We start from the raw sequence: 22860 nt of genomic DNA, 5'->3' as shown, positions 1-22860 counted from the left end.
ATGGCAGCCATCTTAATTTTTGTCTTGAAGCATTTTTGAAGTGCTTTAAGACATGTCACGCCCCTTTTTGAAATCCTCTTTTTTTTGATAACTCACTTGCTATAGTTCTGCACAACGCAGCCAGAGAGTCAAAATTCGTTTCTTGCATTTAAAGGGAAACAATGCGAAGGAGATTCACAATTAACTGCTTGACTTGGGGTACAAAATTCTGTCTCATCCCCTCCTACTTCCCTGTTGAAAAATCCAGCAGCATTATTTATATGTTGGTCTGTGCTGGTTAATTATTATTAATTATGATTGTTTTCTTAATTGCTTTCTCTGGCTTGTTTTGTCAGTGGTTTGACAGATTTATTTGTATTGTGAACCAGCATAACTTATGGAAGACCAGCATACCTACACAGATGAAACCTTACCACCAGCATTGGTCTTGCTGGGTAGTGATGGTCTGGTGCTGGTTTAGCTGGTAAACAAGCATAACTGTGCTGATAAGTTCACCAACAAGGTATTTGATAACTCACTTGCTTCACAATACACGTTAATTTCACTGTCAGTAAATCCGACCGTGAAAACTGGCGTAAGCAAAGTTTTTGTGCGTACGCAGCGTTGATACATGAGGCCCCTGGTGATTGGGGATGGTTCCACTTAACCATGAAGATTGACTTGGCTGCTGCAGACAGCTGTTCTTTAAAGACTTAATAGTTTAGCAGTGGAATTTTCTTACCACTGTTGCCTTCAGTTTGCTCATCAGGGACAAGCTGATCATTTTGATTTATTCATACTACAACTACTGATTTTAAACGATTACAAAGAATCGTTTTAAGGTTTAAGGCCATCTTTGGTCTGAAATATAAGGACAAATACCTATAGATCCAGACTTTTGGGATATACTGCATAAAAAAAAGGGTGTACCTTCTGATTTTGCATAATGAATTCAAAGCTAGTTTTCCCCTGAAATGGCCAAGCACACATGAATGTCCATAAAACATACTCCAGTGTTTATTTAGTAAGAAATAAAACTCGTGGAAGCATTCAGTTACGGGAAAATAATCAGTGATCTGGAGGTGATATACAGCCTGATGCAAGGTCAGCCAATGTTAAAACACATTGTACATACTCCTAAAGGTCCAGTTTAAGTCAACACAGGTCTCAGGGGTACCACAAAAAGTATGTTTACGCCAGCTAAAATACCTCAAACTCTCTTTATTTCAATGTACTTTATGTACTATAAAATGAGCTACCTCTGACACACAGAGTTGAGGAACAAGTTGGGCGATGGGCATCTTCTTATACAAGGTCATAACAGTTGAAAATCTAATTGGCTTGATTAAGCACTGGCCAACCTTGGTCACCGGGTCCGTGTGCATTGCAGATCAGTTTATACAATAAACAGTAAATGCAATAAGGAATAAAAGCAGGATTTCCCCCCTTCACATATTTTTGTTTGTACACTCACACTGGAGATCTATGTGAATGTCTAAAATAAATAAAAAGTGAATTACACATTATATGGGAGCACTTTAAAGACTGAAAAGTTGTTACGATTTAACGTATTAGAATATTTTTAAATGTATAAGGAAACTGAATGCGCTTCTAAACATTTTAAGGTAATTTAATTAACTGTACCTGGTCTAGAAGGAGATGATCTACTTAAGCCAATAATCACACGCATACAAAGCACAGTACAAATAAGGTGTGTTTATTAAAAAAAATGAACACTTTCAATTTATCCCACACATTACCCCATCGAGAACTGAAATAATGAAAAGGCAGTACTACAAAAACATGTTTAATACAAAAAAAAAAAAAAAAAAAAACAATAAAAGACCTTAGGTTCATATTACAAGCACTTTTTAATATATGTACAAGCACTGTTGATATTGTATAGGCAAGTGGCTGAGGATTGCTAAAACAACCTAAGACGTGCGAAAAATTAAATACTTGTTTAATCCACAAGCTCTGCTTTTATAGCGACGTGCTAATCTACTCTACCTCACTCTGCCTCGGGGGTTTTAATGCGAGCCAAAGACTAGAACACACCATCGCTTCTGGAGTTCAAGAACAATATTCTCTTGAGATCAAACACACGAGCACAGCGTTCTCGATCATTTTAGTAAATCAGGCTCTTGGGCGGAAGTGGAAAGAAAATAAAAACAATTCACTCTGCAAACGATGTGTTTGCAGATCTGTTGTTCATATGATACAGACAAGAAACCTTTTCACGTCACACCAAACACAGATACGATGACTGGTTTAGAGTCGGATACAGCCAGGCATCAGAACAGACTGAACAACACACAACGAGTGTAAGAGAGAAAGAAAGAGAGAGAGGAAAAAGAGAGAACATGCACTGTACGTGATGAGAGAACAGGACGGTGATTGAGAGATGATATTGACGTGACTGAGGGGTTACTGGAAACGAAACGGAATGAAACGACTGTACTTTAAAAATGCTGCAAAACGTTGGATAAAAGTGATAGTACTTGACATTTACATCAAAAACACAGTTATATAAAATGTAACAGCTGACATTTTTTGGCAGCAGCACACCCTTTCACACCTTCTGTGTTCCCTTTGCTTTACTTATAATCCACGTGTATATAGATATGTATATAGGGGTGTGTGCATCTGGAAAGTTCTTAAACATGTTCACGATTAAAGGATTTCGCACAAAAGAATCTATGTGTACACTTAGCATAAGTTATTACAGTCACATCTGATACAAATCACTTGTGTGCGCCACCCGGCAAATTTAGCCAAATTATTCATGATGCGATTCGTGATCCTAAATCGAGTGGAGGATCTACTAAAGCAGAACTGACTCAAAGTCATTTCTATGGATCATCACATGGCCTGGAAACAGGATATGTTCCATAATAACTCAATACGTTCCTTTATAATACTTATAAAGGATACGATCCTGTATAATACTTTGCCATAATAATCAGTGGAAGGTGGTCACTAGTGGTGTGTTATAAATCATCTGTGACTTAAGGATCTCTTAAGTAACTTTATTTACAGCATCAGTTGTCATTAAAGGTGACATCAGAGATTATATTTTGAAACCTTTCTTGAACCTGACGGTCATGCTTTTTTTGTTTGTTTAATTAAATTAGAGATTTTAGATCATAATCAGCTAAGATACTCTACATCATGGTGGTTTGACAACGCCTGATGTGAAGCCCTGGAGTTGATTATTTTCCTATAACTGCAGATCACGGAGTGTTTTATTCTTTTATTACCACAGCAATTTACTTTTTTTTTTTTTTTTAGTTGAATGAGGATGTATCATAATGTTAGATCAGATAATTAGGAACGCCAATAAGGGCTATAAACTGTCCTTTTATCACTGAATGATAGAGCGACTGCTTATAGCCCATCCCTTGGTCTTAAACTCGATACAACAAAATTGTTAGTTAGAAACAGAGTCTTGATTGTCCTAAAGGTTTTCCCGTTAGTGTACTTCATAGTAAATGCATCCTGACACTGGAGACTCCTTCAACTTCACCATATACAGTACTACAAAGGTTATTGGCCCATCATATTTTGCCTACAAAGAGCCAGATTTTCTTGTATTTTTCAACGCAGTCTTGAAAAGTAGTGCTCCAGGCTCTCATTTTTAGTCTAGTCCCTGTACCTGACCAGGTTCAGAGGAATGTTTTCAGTTCATTAAGCCACAGTGACCTAAGAATCTAACTTGAGCCATGAACCAGTAAGGAACAGGTGCAGATGATGACAGATGATCAGACCGGTGATTATCATTTGTGATGCTCAATGCTGTGTGTTTGAAACAAATGGAAATTAGGTTGCTGCTCAAATTTTTATTCAAAATCTTTCAATTGTACCTTTTTTTGCAGCCAGTCGCAGTAAAACATTTGTGCAGATTTCTTTAATTTAATCCACATCATTTCATGTTATTTAATGGGGAGGGGGGGGGGGGGGGCGTACAATTATAGGATTTATCATTATTTTCCCTTTCTAAATTTTTTCACTATTAGGTTCATATTCAGAGAATATTCATTGTAAATTAAAAGTTAGTATAAGATGATATAAGGTGAATTCATTGCTGTAGTCCATGCTGTAAATAATGTTTGTTAAGTGAACCTTACTCCATAAACAGTACTGAATAAGTGAATAGAAAATAAAGAATAGAAAACACTACTGCTTAACATCCACTCCAAAAAGTTTTTTTTAATGATAAAAAAAATACTGACCCACCTAAACTGTAACACAAATTTTGTAGTAATACTTTCAACACACCTCAGTTTGTCATGTCATGACATAAAAATCCTTTAAAACCTGTCATTTTCCATCTTGTCTTTGATGCTACCTAATGTAGCGTCTGCAGAGTTCCACAGTCTGTGAAGACGTCAATTTATCTTTTATGCATTTAACCACCAAAGTGTGTCACGTGACCTTGGTGCAGGATTTTAACATGTCTTGCTCTCTCACACACACAATCACACTTACACACATACATCAAGAAGCATCACTCTTACTGTGGCACGACGTTGTTTCTGAGGTTAGGACGTATTGTTTTCACATACTAAAACTCTATCACTTTGACACCGACACATACGTCTCACACACGTCCTAGACAGAGTAGACCATCACTTTAGCACAAGCTGCACGTTACGACAACCATGTAGCTGCTTAGCAGGTAAAGGGAGACTGTAGCTCCGTGTTTCTTAGCTCTTTAAGTTTAAGTCTGATAATGACGATTTGATCTGCTCTGAAAAGAGCGACGCACACCATGCGTGTGATCCTGGATCAAAGAGGACATGACAGAGAAGCAGTGGAGCTGACAAGTAAACGAGTGATCATTTCCTCAAAAGGAACAGAAAGAGATGAGATCGGTTTTAGCTTGATCCAGCAAGTTGTAAAGCTGTTATCATCATGAATTTTATTGTTATACATTACTATCCCATCTAGAACTGTATTATTCCACCTACGCTTACAATTTTACACCACAGAATCCAGGATGATTTAAATTCCTGCAATTAACTTCTAGAAACATTTGTGGCATCGGCTCCATTTTTAGTCCCTGCTTTTTCTGGGGTTTGTTCCACTGATCATGACCATGACCAGGAACTGAGCTGTTCTCAATCTGTTTAGCTCTAACTTGGGAAAACTGTGGAATATGGAACTGTACATACAATCATTCAAGAACACGACTTGCATATTACAAGAACGTTTCACGTTATTCCAATGTTTCATTCCAAAGCTAAAAGTAATTCAACTACAATTAGGAAGAGAAGTCGAGTTGGCATTAGCCTTCACTATATCACTTCAACACCAATAAAGCTAAGTAGGGATGGAAATCTTTAGATAGCACGCCATATAATATTAATCCACCCCACATGATACCTAGGTGTTGATTTGATCTGTGTTAGGATTTTATAAGTATTGCGATGTAATTTTTTTTCCCAGAATTATAGTTCTAAGCAAATAATTTGCTCATAACACATACTGTATGATACTGTGCTACCTGCCAATGTGTGAACACTTTAGAACGCTATACCTCAAATAAAAGCGTACTGTATATAAATAAATTTTTAAAAATGTAAACAATAAATAAATTTGAGTCAGATACATATAGATTGCCACACGAAAAAATCTCGATATGTCACTAACATCTCTGAAGCCAAATTACAACTTTATAAACCATGCAACTTGTCTTTGTAAAGATTTATAATTATGTAAATGTGACAGTCTATATAACAACTTCTAAGAAGCCTGTAAAATATAATTTTTTTTTTTTTGCTCTGTAATATCCTTGACCTGAAATGACAGCTTAAAAATAATTAAAAATAAAAATCTTCCTATAAATACATAAACGTGAAAGAATATCATCTACTTCACCTTTTAACAACACATTTAATCATTTGTCTTCTAAACTCCACCCAAGATGTCACGTGATCACTCACTCACTCTACTCCACTTCCAAATTAATGTCCTGTAGATGTCCACGATGCAGAATCACATGGTGTGTGCGTGAAATGTAAAGTATAAATGATTGATGTTCATTCAGCGTTCGCTTTAAAGGGGTCGGTAAACCTCCAGCGTTGTGCTTCACAGCTGAACGTGTATTAAAGAAAGTGCATAGCTTTCGACGAACGACCGACAGGGACCCAGCCCGGCTAAAAAGTGGCAAAATCTGCAGAAGATGCTCACGATGACAGCGCTGGCTGACAGACAGTTTGAAGCAAGCTATGCTTTAATTCTTAACGCCACTAATCTGTTATGATGAATGCGAAGATGAGCGTGGTTTCCCTTGTAATGTAGCGTTTTTAACCAGAGATGAATAATGTGCATGACCCTTTTACATTCGGGGTTACTTGACGGTTTACATTCGGATTGGCCAGAGTGATCTTTGGAGAAATGGCTCGTAAAGGAAGCGTGAAATAAATAAAATAAAACTCTTAAGTGAGCTACATGTTTTTAAAAAAAGGCCACTTTTTGTAATTACTCATAGGAACTAAAAATGGCTGCGACGTAAAAGCCTACTGTATGTACAAAAAAAGTAAAAACTCACAGAGTCCATGAACACAGCACCCACTTCACTGCTAATCCTAAGCTTCTAGACTGAACTGATGTGAAAAAGGCATAGCGTCGAGTGGCTAACTGGAGCCTAACACATGCACCACGTACACAGGTTGCATAAGAACACTCATTCTCCTAGTGGATTGTGGGGGATGTAGTCTAAAACATGCAGATCAGAGCTTAACGCCGTTTGCTGGTTCTGTTAAAACTCTGACACCGGGGCCGATCGTTTAGGTCAAAGGTCACGTAATGGGTCATGATTTGGAATTCTCTATTTTCGTCATGCTCTGTAACGAGTAGATGATTGCTGGCAGACCGGAGGCTTCTGCCATATTGTGCTCGTCCCACACTACTGGTGCTTGAGGACCTTTCCGGAAATAAAAGTGACTAGCGCCATATAAAGTCTGTCTGATCGAGACCCGCGCCTCCCTCACGCCAGCCCACACCTCCTCTCTGAAACGATATGAAGAGTCAGACAAGTTCCCTCCTACAGCCCTGCTCCAGCCGTGTGCAATGAGGTGACTGCTGCGGCGGGGTGAAGGGGCGGAGCTAGAGGGTGAGTGGACGGTTCCTAGGAGGGCGGTTTGCTGTAACCAAACAGTCCGACTGGGAGGTACTTCACGTGTGTCGGCCACTGAGCCGCGAGCTGGAAGAACTTCACGTCGTGCCATTCCACACCATCGATCGACACTAGGGGAGAGAGAGAGATTAATGTAAGAGGACAAAAAAAAAGGAAAACTTGAGAGATAGACAAATGAAAAGAAAGAAAGAAGAAACAATAAAAAGCAAATGTTCAAAAGACCAAAGAAAAATAATTGAAGAACAAGGAAAGACAAAGAGGAAAACAAATTGTTAACTAGAAACAAAAAGAAATAAAGGAAAAAAAAGAATAGAGTAAAATGCAAAGTAATGGAAATCTACAAAAAAATTAAAATAAAGAAACAAAAAATTGCAGCAAAAAGAAAATAAAAAAATACAAAAAAAATATTTAAGAATAAATATGGGAAAATCCCAAGAAGAGAGAAAAAAACAAGACAGAAAAGAAAAAACAACAAAAGATAAATAGGAGACAGAGAACTAAATAAAATAGCTAGATTAAAACAGAAGAAAAAAGGATAGAAGAAAAGGTAAAATACAGAAAACAAACAAAAGAGATAAGTCTTAAGAAACAGAAAGAAATGCCAAAAATGTGAAAAAAAAAAAGGAAAGAATGGACAAAATGACAAAAGAAATAAGGACGAAAAAAATAAAGAATGAAGAAAAGTAGAAGAGAACTACAGTATATATACACAATAAAAATACAGAAAAAAGGAGCAGGACAGCGGCAGATGTTCACATCTGTATGAAATCCTCAGCAGCTGTGACCCGGCTGGATTGCTACTTCTACATACAGTGATAAAGAGTACAACACGAAAATACTGTGGGAGATGATGTAATATTTTAAACCTGACTCTTTTCATTGTGTGTGTGTGTGTGTGTGTGTGTGTGTGTGTGTGTGTGTTGTACCTTTAAGTATGGTCTGCTGCTGCTTGGCTGAGCAGATGAGTCGGCTGATGCCCTCGATCACCTGACTTTTCGAGTCCACCTCCTTCTCTTTCGGCTTTTTCCCAAGGAAGATGGTCGGCACTGTGGAAACCAGAGATCTGGGTGAACTGGTGAAAATCACTGCAGTTCACTGGATTTTAGCAAACACCAGTGACATCCTGCTCGCACACACCGCTCTGTCTCTCACCTTTCTTGTTTTTCTCTTTGGTGACCACAGTCATGGACATGGTGTTGACGGGCACAAGGGTTTCGCTGGCGCTGGCTCCGGGCAGACGGCTGACCTGCAGGGACCTAAAGACGCTCTTCAGCGTGTTCTTACAGCCCGTGTCTCTCCTCTCGCCCTCGCGCCGCTTCTCGGCCAGAGACGCCAGCCAGTAGTCCACCTGCAGACCGATGGCGTCCACGCCGTGAGACATGCTGGGGCTCCTGACACAGAGACACGGACAGAGACGGACATCAAAGGTGTCTATTTATCAGAAATGCATGACTTTTAAAATTGATAGATATGCAGTGCAAAAGTATTTGACTGGTTATAAGTGCTGGTTTACAGCGCCTTGCAAAAGTATTCAAACCCCTCAAACTTTTCCACATTTTGTCATGTTACAACCAGGAACGGAAATGTATTGTACGGGGATTTTATGTGATAGATCAACACAAAGTGGCACATAATTGTGAAATTGTCACAATTATAAGCCACTTTGTGTTGGTCTATCACATAAAATCCCAAATCGTAAAATAAAATAAATTTATGTTTGTGCTTATAATGTGAGAAAAGTTCAAGGGGTATAAATACTTTTGCACTCTATATCAAATATGAATTCTCAATCATGATGGAAGCCAAACCGATGCTTGATGAAACAAAAGTGAAAAACTAAATAATTCTTGGATAAACATGGGGAAAAAAAAATGCTTAACACAATTAATGCATCTCTACTCAAAACAGCTTACTCACACACACACACACACACACACACACACTTACCCCTGTACAGCTAAAACAGCACCCATAGAAGGTGAGGACGGGGGCGTGGCCATCTCTTTAAGACTGGCCGGAGAGCTGTGAGTGGGCGGGGAAGTAGAGGGGACGGCCAAACTCACAGACCCGCCTTCTTCAGCATCACCTACAATCCAACACACAGATGATACAGTGTTTATTGTAAAGCCGTCAGCGGTGTTTAACAGATCTGTTAGTGATGCCTTAAACACTGACCCGTAGACAACTGGCACGGCTCAATCAGTCCCACTTTCACAACCTGCACAAACCATTTAAAGTCAGACATGCTGTCATATTCAATTATCACACAATTCTATCAGTTATTACACGTCTCACATGTTCATAATCAGAACTTACGCCTATAAACGGGATGAACTTCTGATAGGAATCCTCCTCCCGCCTGACACACGCACAGACACAAAGCCACATTTCAACAAACAGCACTGATGATAATGTAAGAGATTAAAGAGCTGTTTAATTAGTGTATGGTCAAACCGCCTTGTTTACACGGCCGTCTCATTATTATTATTAGAGAAGCAGTGACAATGGTTCACTCACGTCCTGTGTTTGCAGGTCAGCATGGCCTCTGCGATAGGGAGCTGATGGGTCAGAGACGCTCCGCTGATGTACTGAGCGATACGACCTGCTACGTCCAACATTTCTACACACACACACACACACACACACACACACACACACAGCCAGTTTACACCCAAGCAGTCCTTCACATTTCTCAACGAGCTGATCATAGCTACTTAATGTCTTTACTGTTACCTCATCACAATAAGGATATTAATGACGGTAAACTTTATATACAGCAGTCTCATAGTTCACAACGTGGCTCAAAGGGAAAATAAAACACACCGAAATGCAGTAAAAATTGTTGAGAAATGGCTAATTATTCTAAAAATAATAAAGTAACCTGATAAAATGATTAAACAGTTAAAATAAAATAAGAGAAAATGTGTAATAGATAGCTAGATCTTTTATAACCACAAGAGAAATGAAAAGATAGATGGATAGAGAAGAACAGTAATAGAGTAATAGAGAGATATTTAGACAGATGGATAGATGGAGGGGAAAACTTTGATGTATAGATAGACAGAGTGATAAACAGCCAGCTAGCTAAATAATCAGACAGATTGATGAATGGATAGATAGTTTATAACATGTTAAAGAACACACGTCCAGCAGATGATAAATGTGTGTGTGTGTGTGTGTGTGTGTGTGTGTGTGTAGATTGTTCTTGGAGCAGAAAGCAGTCATGTGGTTGATGAGCTCATGTGGGTGACTGGGTGAAATGAGAAGTGCAGGAATGCTATCAGAAATGTCACACAGGATGAGGCGTGTGTGTGTGTGTGTGTGTGTGTATGTGAGAGGGAGAGAGATGATGAATGAGCTGGTGGCTTTATGAGCTCAGCAGTTTATTGCCGTTTGGAGTGAGACTGTAACTCTAAGCTGCATGCAGTGTGACAGAGGGATAAACACGGTGTGTGTGTGTGTGCGCGCACATGATTCTGTTTCTGTATAAACCACCCAACTCAATCTTCAAGGGGCAACAGAGTCTTTTCAGACAAATCTTACTGTTTCATTTTTCTCCATAAACCTCCCTGCGTTAGTGCTATAAAGCCGGAGAGAATGTGACACTGAAGTAAAAATGCCTGAGAATCCCGATGTTATTGTTACTGCACTGTGACTGATGAGGTGGAAGAACTGAAGAGTCAGAAATAACAGCACAGAACGAAGGCCAAAGAAGAAGAAGTCACTTCAGCCAAGTGTCTGGGTTAGACCTAACAGTTTGTGTGTGTGTGTGTGTTTGTGTGAGCATGTGAGAGCTGTGCAGTAGTGTACTAGTACAGTTGTATCTGCTTTTATAGCTGTGTGTAATATGAACATGTCCACTGAGAGGCAGAAAAGAAACGCAGAAGCAGGAGAAGCGGATCACCTCCTAATGCTGCAATCGATTTGGAATTCGGAAAAAATCTGACCTCAAATACGGGAAAGTCCTTAAAAAGTCTTTAAATCTTCCTCAGAAGTGTGTGTGTGTGTTTGTGTGTGTATAAGTTTTAGAAGGTGGTAATTATGACACTGTGGTGTGTGTTCAAGGTTTGTACTTGGTTTCAAGTGAAAAAAGTAGACGATGCAAAGAAAACATCATTGGTTTGTAGTTTAGAAAAAGACGAGTTTCCAAGCTGTGATTATGACCCAGTCATGGTGTTCACACTCGACTTTCCATCTTCACTTTGATACATAATTAACTTACATAATTATATGCTCTGCAAAGCATCATGGGACCTCAGCAATGCTATCGTCTGGAAAATATTGTGTGTGTGAGAGAAAGAGAGTGTGTGTGTGTGTACACGTGTGTGTGTGTGTGTTTACCTGACTGTGGGGGTTCTGGCCGACTGAACAGCTCTCGCCACGCTCCATCGAGGAAAACTGAACTGTAGCGGTTGTCAAGGGCACCCAGGTGCTTAGCAACGGGGTGAGAACCTGAACAAATGGAGGGAAAGGAACGAGAAAGACAACACATCACGCTTATTCCAACTGAGCGTAAACGTCAGGAGTGTTTGAGAGAGTGTAAAGCTCCAGTTGATGTGATGTTACAATGATGAGTTAATCACACACCGTAGAGGAGTGTAAGCTTCAGTGTGAGGTCACTACTGTAGTCAGACCTAAAACAAGTGCTTTAATCTCTGACCATCAGACTAAGACGAGTGTGGTGCTGTTCACTCACCCAGAGGAACCACCAGGAAGCGCATGTGGTTCAGCCAATCAGACGTCTTATTGGCCAACTGACTGACGAAGAACTGCAGAATGGCACCCAGGTAATTCTGAGCTCCCACTACTGCCACCTTCACCGGCCGCGGCATGGACGAGTTACAGTTACAGCTACACACAGGACAGATGAGATTAGATCAGATAAAATTTACTGATATCTAAAAAAGAAATTTAAATTGCTGCAGCAGCTAGAAATGTAAAAATAAAATAAAACTTAGATAGACCCCCATAAAATAAACATAATACTAATAAAAAGCACAGGAATAGACCAACTATATAGTAATAATAAGAACTGAAATAAATGAAATACATTCAAGAGTAAAATCATTGTGACTTAGAAATGACTCAGAATTCAGTGACTATGAGTCTGACATAAGCAGAGGGAGAGAGAGAGAACAAGTGATGTGTCTTTGGACTATGGGAGGAAACCTAAGTGTGTAGAGGAAACCCACCAAGCCAGGAAGAACATTTAAACTCCATGCACACAGACTCTGAAGTGGGAATCGAACCCTGGAGGTGCAAGGTGACAGAGCTAACCACTACGACACAGTGCCACTATATATATATATATATATATATATATATATATATATATATATATTATATATAAAATCGATTAGTTGGTCGATTATTTTTCGATTAATCGGATGAAACCTAAACGCTTCTTTAATTTGATGTTTTGCTTATAAATATTTAAAAAAACATTAATCAGGGTATTATTTATGTATAAAAATAAATCTTAAATGAAATGTGTATATATATATATATATATATACTTTAAAAATACACTGACATATTCAGTTGTTAAGATATAAACAGCTAAAATAATGTAATTTTGTATAGTAAAATGATGTATGCATAACTAAAACGACTGTAAATTATGTTTGTTAGAAGTTATCTTTGTAGTGGACTATGAAAAAAAACTGTAGAAATGCAAAAAGGTAATAGTCACAAATGTACTTTACATTCGCTGAAAACCACAACAATCACTGAATGTAATATTCTCCTGTTATTCGCACCATGTAATTTAAGCTAATCTAAAGTAGCGCCATTTAACTAATCACTATTGCCCATGAGGTGATTGCGCAATGTGATGCTAGCAAATAGCACGTGAACAGATCTAGCGCGACTGTCCTGAAGTTAGCAAACAGTTTAAACAAAAGCTCTTAAACTATACAACCTTTACTCGATGAAGAGATACAGTTTTTACCGACCCTGCTGACGTTTCGCCATCCGTAACATCGACATGTTTTTGTTTTGTTTTTTTATGTTTGTGCATGACATGCCTTAAAAGCCTTGCATAGCGTGCAGGTTACCGTCTTCTTAGAGGCGTTCAATGTAAATTGCTCCCATACCTTGGAGGACTTGGGGTGCTAGCTTTTTTCTGCAGACGCTCCTGTAACCTCCATTGCGCGAGCAGTTGTGTATCTGTGTGTATCTTTGTGTATTTGTGCATCTTGTGGTCGCGCTCCTCAGTGACTTGAGCAGCCCAACTAATCGATAACGGCATTCGTTGACAACAAATTTCGATTAGTTGTTGCAGCCCTATATACATCATATATAAATAAACGTATAGCAATAAATTTAGTCTTCAAATATTTATATAAGTTTTTCTTTTCCTGAAGTGTAAATTTTTTTGGCTGACTGTGTGTTTTTATATACACAGGACTAGTGCTTGAACTGTAAATAGCGACAGAGAGAGAGAGATGGAGGTGACATTAATAGTTGTAATTCTTGTAAAGTAAGAATAAAAATGTGATGGAGAGTGACAACAAGAGTGAAAAAGATGGAAAGAGCAAGAATTAGAGTGAGTATAAGCAAGAGTGAGACAGAGAGTGTCAGACATATGTATAGAGGGAACACAAGACTAAAAGACTCACAACTTCTGGATGCGCGTCAGCACGGCTAAGAGAACGGCCTGGATTTCGGCTGAGGAACACGTGCACACCACCGGCTGCTTCTGAACCTGTAACTGCTCTGCTACATACTGCACAAACACACACATACACACATTGTAAAGTGTTCTAGAGCACCCACACACACACACACTCACGGGACACACTTCTGGGGCATTGACACTTGACACAGACACACACTCCTACCTGGCCTTGCCAGTCTGTGCCATTAACGAGGATGAGGCTCTCCGGTAACGCCGCATCAGACAACAAAATCTGATTCAACTGATCATACACAGCTTTCCTTAGGACCTGCACACACACACACACACACACACACACACACACACACACACACACGCAAAGAGGTTATACGAGTCGACTCAGCATTAATAATGCATGCTGAATCTGTGGAACAAGAATACACGATGCATTACTGGTCCTTATTTAGTCTCTGAGATTCAACTCAAAGATCAACGCTAAAACAGCTAGATGGAGGATCAGCGTGAGGAACTGAACATCTTTATAAAAGAAGGGTTCATTCGGGGTTCACAGTAATCTTACAGAAACTCAAAATCCTGGGGCAGATCAGAGATTTGGGGTCGCTCTTTAGTTTAGTTTCTTCTCTATGAAGCAGGAAGAACTGGGGGCGGAGCTTGTTGTAGCAGACATCACTGATTGGTGGAACATGAAGCTGACAGAATGACTTCACCCTTTTTCTGACATCTTACACTGCTGTGTTTCTTTAAGAGCTGGTTTTAGATCAGATCCAGTGGTATGGATGACAAAGCACAATGTTTCTGCAAGTGTGTGTGTGTGTGTGTGTGTGTGTGTGTGTGTGTGTGTACCTGTGTACTGTGTCCTAGCTCAGGCGACCTCTCGCTATCCGAGCTGTTTGTTCGTTCGCTCAGCGGTTTAGAGAGCTGACGCTCTTTCATTGGAGTGCTGCGTTTCTGCCTAGGGGTGTGTGTCCCATCCAACCTACACACACACACACAAGTTAATTACGTGTTGAATTAAATTTAAGGTCACTCTTTATGTCTGATTTCAGACCTTACAGCATGCCGATGTGTATATAATTGTGTTAGGGTTCTGTGTGTGTGTGTGTGTGTGTGTGTGAGCAGACCTAGGAGAAGGCATGGTTTGCCCCTCACTCTTGCTGGTCTTCAGTGGTGTACGTGGTTTCTCAGCTACAGACACAGTAATGGAGGGCGCCATCTCGGGGAACTGGTCCTGGTCATTTACCTCCTACACACACACACACACACACACACACACACACAAACAGGGTTAGGTTTAACCCACACAGTGTCAGCTTTTATTGTAACATTTACTGTGGCTGAGAAAGCTCAAAATGAAAGACAAGTGCTTAAAGTGTGTTTTGGTGTGTGTGTGTGTGTGTGTGTGTGTGCATATATATATATATATATATATATATATATATATATATACACACACACACACACACACACAGGAACACGTGTATATCTTACCGAGACGTCCGGCTCGTTCGTCGTCTCGTCCAGGTTGCGACTGCGCGAGTGTTTCATCTTGTCTGAGGGAGGCTGCTCCCCCTGGTGGAGAAAAAGAGCAGCTGCGCTCAGCACTCCCACTCTAAACACTGAGCTGTTCCACGTATCGCACGTATCACATGTCTACCCTAAAAGCTGAAACTACATCCCGACTCCCAAACCTGATCGTAGAACACATTATGATGTATTTCTTTGTTCTACCACACTCTCATCGTGATAAGGAGAGAAGCTGGTATGTTTAGATTTTTGTTGGAGTTTTTCCTCGCCACTGTCGCCGTCGTCCTCGGCTTAGGGACGGTCAAATCATTTTGATTCATACACGTTCACATCTCATACAAACTTAAATAATCCTTTTGATTGTGTAAAGCTGCTTTGCGACAATGTCAATTGTTAAAAGTGCTATACAATTAAATTGAATTGAACCAAAAATGTGACAGATTATTAGGAATTAGATTACTAGCTCTACTCTAGATGTGCACGCTGCTGTTCACATGAGTGCTAATGTTAAAGAATCTTAATTTTAATGGAGATTTCATGGATGATTGGCTTTTCAAGCTCTATCGGATAAAGACTTGTTGTCTAGGAGACATTGCTGTCAATCAGGAAGAATATACATGTTTGTACTGTAGTTAGTGATACAACGTTATAGACAATCACAACACAACAGCGTTAACAATTAACAGCAGTAAGACTGAAATCCATTCTCACACAAACTCACCGGGCTGAAGATTTCTCGGGTCAGACTTCCTTTGCTGTTCAGGCTGCCGATTTCCGTCTGTGAGCTGGACTGCGACATTCCCTCGAAGAATGGCCTGCGAGCGCACACACACAAACACACACACACAGAGAGACACACACACACACAAACGAATATGAGAAATCGCCTTCACACCTGCCTCTGATTAATATCCTGAAAAGCTGCGTCATGGCCGAACGTGTTCCTCTATCGGGGTTGTGTTTACACTGTTGGGACGCTGTGTGACTGAATCGTTAATAACGCAGGGCTGGTATGTTTGGCCTGGAGCGACTGCAGGCTGATTATACGCATTCAAACTGGCTGAGATTCTGGCTGATTACTGTGATTCTGGTAATGATGGAGTGTGTGTGCCGAAGCTATGGTGCCAAACATTTTTCAAAAGCCAGTCTTGTCTCACCACCAGGTGGCAGCTGTACTCCCTCACACGTGTGTGTATATATATATATATATATATATATATATATATATATATATATATATATATATATATATATATATATGTGTGTGTGTGTGTATCCATCTCCGTCTTTATACATCCTCACTCTTGTCCCACATAGCTGTATGTCTGATATAAATAGTCGTGTGTACGCGTTTATAAACAGTAGCTCCGTCTGTTTTTTGTCCGTTATACAAAACAACACAACACGCAGGTCAACAGCTTGAGTATTTCCAGTCCCATGTAATCATAATGTGGGAAAAATGTAACCTCGGGGACTGGAGTTTACACAGAGCACGGGACAGTAATGTTGTGTTTGTTTGAACAGACACTCTTACCTTTTTTTTTTTACTGCTTTGAGATGGAAGTCGCTCTAACAGCACCTCAGAAGCTCCAGGATATCAAACATTACTATTTCAAGACCTTCCTGTTTCAACAAGCTTGCAGTGGACGATTTTTGCGCTTTTAATATTTATTATATAAATATATTTATATTTAATATTTATTAATATTTATTCCTGCTCTTTTAAACTGCACTTCCTTAAAAAATATATTTTTTTATTCCTCTCCTTTCATTCATCTTCTATACCATTTATCCTTTGTACAGGGTCACATGGGACCTGAAACCTACCCCGGGAGACTTTTCGGAACAAGGCGGACACACAAAAATACACACACTACGGGCAATTTGGGAACGGCAATTAATTGCATGTCAATGTTTGTGCTTGTGTGACTTATCTTGACCAGAATCAAGACATGTGACTGCACTGTCATATAAACTGTATTGTGTGTGTGTGTGTGTGTGTGTAAGCGAGACCTAAGTTTAGGTTTGGGTGTGCTCAGGATGCTGTCCGTCTCGTCCATCTCCGGACCGCTGTCACTCGGGTTGTACATCTCCAGACTGTCATAGAGCTCGTCCAGGTCCTCCTCCACTTCCTGGATCTGCTCCCTTGAGACGTGCTCCAACCCGAAACCGACCTACATGCGGAAACCACACACACACACACACACACACACACACACACACACACACACACACACAGAAAGTTGCTTAAATAAAAGGTGCCACAGTGTATTTAAGCACGAACACAAAGTTAAGTTAGACAGTGAAAGGTAGACACTTGACGTGAACAAAAGGAGGAACAAACCGAGAGTGATGAGGATAAAAGCACAAGTGTGTCAAAACACACTTCTCGACGTGAGAGTGCGAGGGAGAGTGGAAGGACTGCGATGTCGCAGCACTCAGGGTTCAGTGTTTACTGTTACTCCTACACAACCAAAGCAGCTCGAATCGAGGGCTAATTATAAAGCTCTCTCTCTCTCTCTCTCTCTCTCTCTTCAGGAACTACAGCGACTTCCCTCTCTCTTCCTCTGACCCACAAATTACAACACATGAGGAAATAAACACTATTCGCTTCCTCATTTACTTGCTAAAAAATAGTGCCACAAGGTCCTGACAGAGTGTTACAACTGTAAGTGTAACATTACCTCAGATAAGATTTATCATGTGAATGATAAATTCTAGAATTCTGAGAAAAGAAATGAATTTAATTCATTTTGTAATAAGGCATAACAAAATGTGGAAAAAGTGATGCGCTGTGAACACTTTCCAGATGCACAGTATAATGGCTATCTGCTTTGCTAAGTAGGACTATTAATATAGGTATAAACAAGTGCAAAAATCCCCACACAGGAGAGGACTTTGTGCAGCCATAGCCATAAATGAAGTGTCTGAGGTAACACTTTGTTTACTAATATTTAGCAAACGTGAGGTGAATGTGTTGTGTGCTAGCAGGAGAGCTATTGCCTTCTTTATTGTTTTCTTAATTGCTTTCTGGGGCTGTTTTCGTCAGTGGTTCGACAGATTTATTTGTATTGTATTTCTGAAGGGACTGGCTATTATACATGGATGCTAACTACCCTGGCTAACTGTTTAGGGCAGGAGGTGGTGAGACTTTCAGCAGCTAGCACTTAAGTATGATTGCACTGAGGTGTAGTTTAAAAAAAAGGGAAACACTTTAATATACTTGGAAAACAATGTTTTTGTGAAGTTTGTGAAGAGATTAAAGTTTTTTTTTCTTCTCCTTTTCTTGTTGTATATAATGCTAGTGAGTGGTAATGCTAATAGCACAACTGGATTGTTCCTTTTATGTTCTCACTAATTTACTCTTTGCCATAAACCAGCTACAAGTCAGGAAGTGTGTAGCACATCACACGTTTCCTTTGAGACACAAGACTGCTTGTCCTCTTCCTCAAACATGAGCTCAAAACCCCATCATTTTTTATCTCATTTCTGTGTTTTACTCAATCCTAAACTTCCTCCATAATGAACAGGAACACAATACACATTCTGTATTGAGTGTAAAAATGTTTATTCTGAGTGTAAAATCTAACACTCCAGGATATCTTTGTCTAGGGACAAAGTCAAACCAGAACTTTTGATTGTGCAGAATAACAGAACACAGTTATGAGAGTAAAAACCATGAGAGTAAAGTTTATTTTTCTATATAATCCGCTGCTACACTAATGCACTTATCCCAGGGTTTCATCAGTCCTTGCAAAAAGTTCTGTCTGGAACTCTGGCCTCCCAGTCCTTTAATGGCCCAAATATGTGGCAATAACTCCCAGCCGAGTCTCTGTAATGTGCAAGTGGTGTGTGTACAGTTCCCACAGACAGATGTGTCTCTTCCACAAGTTGACAACATTGATTTCCAAGCACCAGGCATTCCACTCGGAATTGACTCCCAGGGTTGACTTGGACGCCCTTTGTACTTCATGAAGCGTACAAAAATAAACCCATTTTCTCACACATTAACAACAACCTCTACAACCGTGCCTTCAGTACGTTCTTTTTAAAACAGATACTGTTAAACGTCAAGTAATTTACTCAGCATACACTAACGTTGTCTGTGGGCTGAACCTTCAAATGGCTTCAGTTTGCCTATTTAAGAGCACTATAGTGACTGTTAGAGGAAAAGTGATCTCTGTGTCAGAGTGAAAGACAGCCACCTAACCAGAGATTATTTGGGAACAGGGGCATGTTGAGAAAAGAACAGACTCAGGGCCTGTCCACACGAAGACGCGTTTCGCTGTATAAATTTTGTATTGGCGTTTCGTCCACACGGATCCGGCGTGTACAGCCAATCCGTATAATTTGTGAAACGATGATGTCATCACATCACGTGTCGGCTGCGTCACACGTAACAGCAACAACAATAATGGCGGACTACATGATTGTGTTCGTGTTGCTACAAAGCCTACTAGCTTTATTACAGCAAAATCTATTGCTTCTATGCAACTGTTATGAGCAACAAGCGATAATGGACAACACCATCTTGGTTCGTATACAGCGTGAAGGTTATGCGCATGCTCAAAGTTTTCTTCTCCGTGTATAGTGTATCTCTATGGCAGAATTACAGCGCCCCATACTGGTCTGGCATATATACTACATATATATATGCCGGTCTGGCATATATACTACACCGTTTTCAGTGGTTTCGTGTGTACGCAATTTTTTTTTTTAGAACGAGGAAAAAAAATGATCGAATAGGAAACACACCGGCTTCGTGTGGACTAACCCTCAGAGACACTCACTGCCTACAAAGTCAGAATAAAAACACTTATGATCCACCTATGAATAATTTACAAACTGATGTTATACTTTCTCTGTACATTTCCACATTTCGAGCGTGGATAAGAGTGCCTATGAGTTCTTCTGTAGTGAGCCGTAACAAACTATAATGAACTTCCTCAGCATCTCCATGTGACCTACTACCCTCTTAAAAGCATGTCTGCTCTGGAATCTGGGAAAGGGTGTACATCCTGTCTGACGTCCTGATTTTGTGAGCTGCATGTGGATGTAGACAGAGCACGAGAGAGTGAGCTTGTAGAGACAGAAACATCACCTCATCTGAAACTTTAAACCTCTTCAGCAGGGCCACAAACTTCTGCTTGATGTTGGGTTGCTGCAGAACAAGAACAGAAGTTTGCTAAACACATACACATACACACACACACCAGCATAATAAATCCTGAAATTGCACCACGTCTCATCGGCGGGTTTTAATCCCCACAGGAACTAAAAACTACTGAGTGTGAGAAAGACTTCTCATTTGCGAGCCCTGCACATACACTGCGCATTATGAGTGTGCAGTGTGTGTGTGTCTCCACACACATCAGATGGAGTTCAGTCTCCCATTTATGTCTGTTAGAGACGGTCAATTGTGCTATATAGTGATGCATTATCCTGTCTCATCATGATAAATGCCTCTTTGTGTGTGTGTGTGTGTGTGTGATGTTTCAACGTGTGGTATAAGCCTAGGACTCATTGTACATTGATCCAGAAATCTGAGAAAAGATGTGTTTTCGTGTAAATCAAACATAGACGCAAAATTTGCTTGTGTGTTTGGATGTGTGTATTTGTGTGTACAGTAAAACCTTGGATTGCGAATGTTCCATCTGTGTCTTTATGTGTGTGTGTACAGCGCGCGTGTAAAGCAAAAGCAAGTCTCATTAGAGAGGTTAAAGATCAATTTTTTCTCTCTTCTTAAGGCTCAGCCTGCTTTTTGTGCCTGTGTACGCGTGCATCATTGGACACCGTGCCCGCCCCCTCCCCCTCCTACACACACACACACATACACAGCCCCCTCCTACTTTCACCTTCTCAGACAAACACACACACGCACGCACACACACACACTCTTTCTCTCTGCTCTACACAGAAACACTGCTGTGTTGCGATTCTTTTCAAAGGTAAAGTGCAGGTTTATTTGTTTTATTTTTACTTTACATGATTTTGTTAGTGTGTCGCTCAATCGAGTGTCAATAGAGAGATTTCTTGTTTTTTTTTAACGATAAAACAGTGTTACTGTGTAAGACGAGAAGGGGAAGAGGGGAGCTCACTTTAGATTCACTCACACACATATACACATATACACACACACACACAGCGCCTGCGCGCAAAAACGGAAACACTTATTTGTCAGGATTTATTTTAACTTTTTTTTTTTAAGGTAAAGTGCAGGTTAATTTATTTTATTTTTACTTTATATGTTGTATTAATTACTTTTATGTATTTTTGGAGGTAATGTGTAATCGAAATAAATTCGATTTGGTTTATGAGTGTTTTGAAATACGAGCCCGCTTCCGGAAACGAATTATGCTTATAATCCAAAGTTCCACTGTATATATACATGTGTGTGTTGTGTGTGTGAGAGAGAGAGTGTGTGTGTGTACGCACATGTACATGAGTGCTTACTCGAGTGATGGCGGCCCCAGAAGTCAGTTTACGTCTGGGTTTCTTCTTCCTCACCTCGTCGTCCTCGTCATAGAGATACTGCGAGTACGACAAACACACATCGCATTTACACACGCATCTGTGGAATACACAGACACACAAAACACATTTGCACACACCGCTACCTGTCCATGAACAGGGTCGTCGCTCCCCTCCTGCTCTGATGAGTAACTCTCTTCCTCCTCCTCTGAGTAGTTGTCGATGTCTGGAGAACGATCTGAGGGAAAAATAATGACATTTCACACTTTGTTCATTCATATTTATTCAATCAATCAATCATCCATTCTGTCTCTCTCTCACCGTTCATCTTGGCTTTGGGACCCTCGTGGTCGATGGGTTGACTGGAGAGAGAGTAAACTCGCACCTCAGCCACAGGGACAGAGGCGTCCTTCAGCTGACTGTGTAAACCCAGAACCTGCGCTCCGTCACTGGGGTGTTGCATCACCTGAGAGATAGAGACAGAGAGAGAGGGGCGATAAGAGACAGAAATAAAACAGAGACAGGGACAGATACAGACAAAAAGGAAGAGAGAGACAGAAGGGATAAAAAATTGACAGAAACGTGTGTGTTTGTGTGTGCGCGCTTGCATGAGAGTGCATGTATGTGTGAATTGAGTGTGTGCATCTCTGTGAGAGTGTGTGCGGGTGTGTGTGTGAATATATATATATATATATATATATATATATATATATATATATATAGTGTGTGTGTGTGCGCGTATACAGTGGAACCTCGGATTAGGACCAATTCCTTTACGGAAGTGGGCTCGTATTTCAAAACACTCGTAAACCAAATTTAACTAAATTTAACTTTCCCATAAGAAATAATGGAAACTCTAATTATTCGTTCCACAGCCCAAAAAATAAATACGTAAATATAATTAATACAAAATATTTATATTATATACATTACTTTTTATAAGTAAAAATAAAACAAATTAACCAGCACTTTACCTTTTTAAAAAAGTAAAAATAAAAGTTTTTCCATTTATGTGCGCAGGTGCTGTGTGTGTGTGCGCGTGTGTGTGCGCATGTGTGTGTGTATGTATGAAGTAAGAGAAGGAATCAAACTCCCCCTTCTCATC

General features: G+C 40.0%; 1 protein-coding gene across 3 annotated transcripts in view; it reads right to left on the bottom strand.

The window, feature by feature from the left end:
• Positions 1-5810: 5810 nt before the first annotated feature.
• Positions 5811-22860, bottom strand: part of LOC128531070 (phosphofurin acidic cluster sorting protein 1-like) — a 54350-nt gene continuing 37300 nt past the window's right edge. Inside the window, exons 5-24 of one of the 3 annotated variants that reach the window (XM_053505002.1) lie at positions 22077-22221; positions 21902-21993; positions 21720-21815; positions 20386-20445; positions 17298-17458; positions 16006-16099; positions 15249-15329; positions 14882-15003; positions 14604-14736; positions 13963-14067; positions 13741-13847; positions 11817-11971; positions 11462-11572; positions 9638-9740; positions 9437-9479; positions 9296-9338; positions 9068-9206; positions 8273-8511; positions 8047-8166; positions 5811-7230 (exon numbers count right to left, since the gene is read on the bottom strand). In XM_053505002.1, the coding sequence (XP_053360977.1) occupies positions 7112-7230; positions 8047-8166; positions 8273-8511; positions 9068-9206; positions 9296-9338; positions 9437-9479; positions 9638-9740; positions 11462-11572; positions 11817-11971; positions 13741-13847; positions 13963-14067; positions 14604-14736; positions 14882-15003; positions 15249-15329; positions 16006-16099; positions 17298-17458; positions 20386-20445; positions 21720-21815; positions 21902-21993; positions 22077-22221 (2268 nt within the window). In that variant the 3' untranslated portion in view covers positions 5811-7111. The remainder of the gene's footprint in view (positions 7231-8046; positions 8167-8272; positions 8512-9067; positions 9207-9295; positions 9339-9436; positions 9480-9637; positions 9741-11461; positions 11573-11816; positions 11972-13740; positions 13848-13962; positions 14068-14603; positions 14737-14881; positions 15004-15248; positions 15330-16005; positions 16100-17297; positions 17459-20385; positions 20446-21719; positions 21816-21901; positions 21994-22076; positions 22222-22860) is intronic. The other 2 variants (XM_053505010.1, XM_053505079.1) reach the window with 2 other exon arrangements.

Source organism: Clarias gariepinus, chromosome 1, assembly GCF_024256425.1.
Source record: "Clarias gariepinus isolate MV-2021 ecotype Netherlands chromosome 1, CGAR_prim_01v2, whole genome shotgun sequence".
In the NCBI taxonomy this organism is placed as follows: Eukaryota; Metazoa; Chordata; class Actinopteri; order Siluriformes; family Clariidae; genus Clarias; species Clarias gariepinus.
The sequence above is the reverse complement of the archived record's forward strand: the minus strand, read 5'-3'. Positions and strand labels throughout refer to the sequence as shown.